Source organism: Vicia villosa, linkage group LG1 (assembly GCF_029867415.1).
Source record: "Vicia villosa cultivar HV-30 ecotype Madison, WI linkage group LG1, Vvil1.0, whole genome shotgun sequence".
Lineage (NCBI taxonomy): Eukaryota > Viridiplantae > Streptophyta > Magnoliopsida > Fabales > Fabaceae > Vicia > Vicia villosa.
The window spans coordinates 131,676,376-131,678,560 of NC_081180.1; the positions used below are offsets into that span (position 1 = coordinate 131,676,376).

At 30.6% G+C, this 2,185-nt stretch overlaps 1 protein-coding gene across 1 annotated transcript; it reads right to left on the minus strand.

Moving 5' to 3' along the window:
* Positions 1–664: 664 nt before the first annotated feature.
* Positions 665–1,815, minus strand: LOC131616972 (putative F-box protein PP2-B12). The gene is made up of 3 exons (XM_058888384.1): positions 1,471–1,815; positions 1,254–1,372; positions 665–1,160 (listed from the first exon to the last, which is right to left on the minus strand). The coding sequence occupies exons 1-3, from the start codon at positions 1,777–1,779 to the stop codon at positions 734–736; spliced, it is 855 nt and encodes a 284-aa protein (XP_058744367.1). The 5' UTR covers positions 1,780–1,815; the 3' UTR covers positions 665–733.
* Positions 1,816–2,185: the final 370 nt, after the last annotated feature.

Here is a 2,185-nt window from a genome sequence, read left to right on the forward strand (position 1 = left end):
TTCCTCTGATAAAAATATTGTCCATTTTTGTTGCTAAATCTCTGTCATTACTCACCTTCCTAAATCTCACAAACCCATACCTCCTCCCTAACTTATCTCTTTTTGGTGGTATTGCCACCTCCATCGCCAATTCATAGCCTTTAAATATTTCAAACAGCTATTTCGCTCCTAGTTCCTCTAGAAATTCCATGAAGAAAAAGTTAGACACCACTTCATCCATTTGTTCATCCTTCCCCCTCCTTGCCACCCAGTATAATCTGATATTCTTGCCCCTCCTTTTGTTGTTACAAACTTCTGTCCATCCTCCACCCGCCATAATATGATTTGATAGTTTGTGTTTCTAGAGAGAAGTTAGAGTTTCTCTCTCCATTTTGATGGAAAACTTTTTGATATATGTATTGGGACTTATGTTGTTCGAATTTCATCTTCGTATGTTGGAATAAATGATTTTCAATAATTTTTTTTGTTACTATTATTATTATTAAGTTTTGTCTTTATTCCAATATCCTATATTTATTACAATTTTAAAAAAATCGCACGTCCAAAAACATATCCTGTCAAACAACCGTTCTCGTGCGTATGCACATGTTTGTTAATAATTCATCTTTAAAAGTTGAATTCCAACCACTAGAGTACTTTAAAAAAAATAGATGTTTTCTCTTAATATAATAACTAGATCCAATAATTGTTCAAATACATTTTATTCAACACAATAAAGTGACTTTATGATTAGCTAATTCTTAGGTCTTATTTCTATTCCTTCAAGAATGAAACCACACTTTGTATGAGGATTCCTTATCTCAACAACACCTATCTGAAAAACTTCATCTTGTAGGCTTGAATTGAACTCTCCAATCTCGACCTCCAACCATCCATCACTTCTCAGTTTTGGACTCTCTAGCCCTAATAACTCATCATCCAGTTCCTTATCATAGTTTGGATCTAACCAAACTTCTTTTGTACATATGCGGTCTTCAAATTTATCTATGGTTAATTCCACCGGAATACTACCAACGCCATGAGGATTGAAGTTATGGGGATTGATCATTTTGTACACGACAAAAGCAGCATATTGAGTATTTGAGGACAAAACATGTGAATGAATTTTTCCATAAATTTCAAACCAATTCACAATATGTAGCCTAGCAACTTCTTGAAATCTGTTAAAAACAAAAATTAATGGCGCAATAAACACATTTATATAAATGTAAAATAACATGCAAAGGGGAATAAAAATATAAATAAGGTCTGACCGCGACTCTGGTAGTGTTATCCATTCCCAATGGCAAGGAGTGTCACCCCAAGCAATGGAGAGATCTCTAGCACTAAGCATGTATATCTTTTTACCACTTTGTTTTTCTAACTGAAAGCTCTGAATTTTAGTATAACACTATTTAATTAGTTCGTATGATATTAAAGAGTCGAATATTTAACATATAATCACTATTATATATATAGTGAGAATGATACCTTTTTACCATTGTCGACTATGATGGGATTGTCAGAGAGAGTAAGATAGAGAGACTTCTTAGAGGGAGATGTGGCTAACAAAGAGGATCCAGATTGAGACTCAGAAATGATTGAGATCAAATCAGATGGAAGAAAATGATCCCAAACAATGTCTGATTCAGAGGCAGAACAAAAATCCTTGGAAACAATGGAGAATTTACATGAATCGACTGGACTTGTGAGCAACAATATATTGGCAATGCATTCCTCTGGAAGAACCTCTATTGTATTTTTTTCTTCTTCGATCTTCAATTTCATCTCTGTCAACATCGTTGGTGGAGTATGCAATATCAACTATGAAATAAATAAAGATAACCTTAAAAAAATTGTTTGATATCTAATGTTTTGTTCCCTTTTAAATAGAGTTAAAGATGCTCATTAAAAAAAAAAAAGTTAAAAATCTTCTAAAAAGTCATTTTTTTATTTTATTTTATGTGATTTTAGAAACAACTTAACCACAAAGAATACAACTTATTTGACTCACATATATTACTATACTAAGAAATATTATATTAGGCAAGTATAATATAGTAAATTCTAAAAAACAAAAAAAACAGGTGTAATTGCTAAAATTACATTTATATATATATATATATATATATATATATATATATATATATATATATATATATATATATATATATATATATATATATATATATATATATATTTCCTT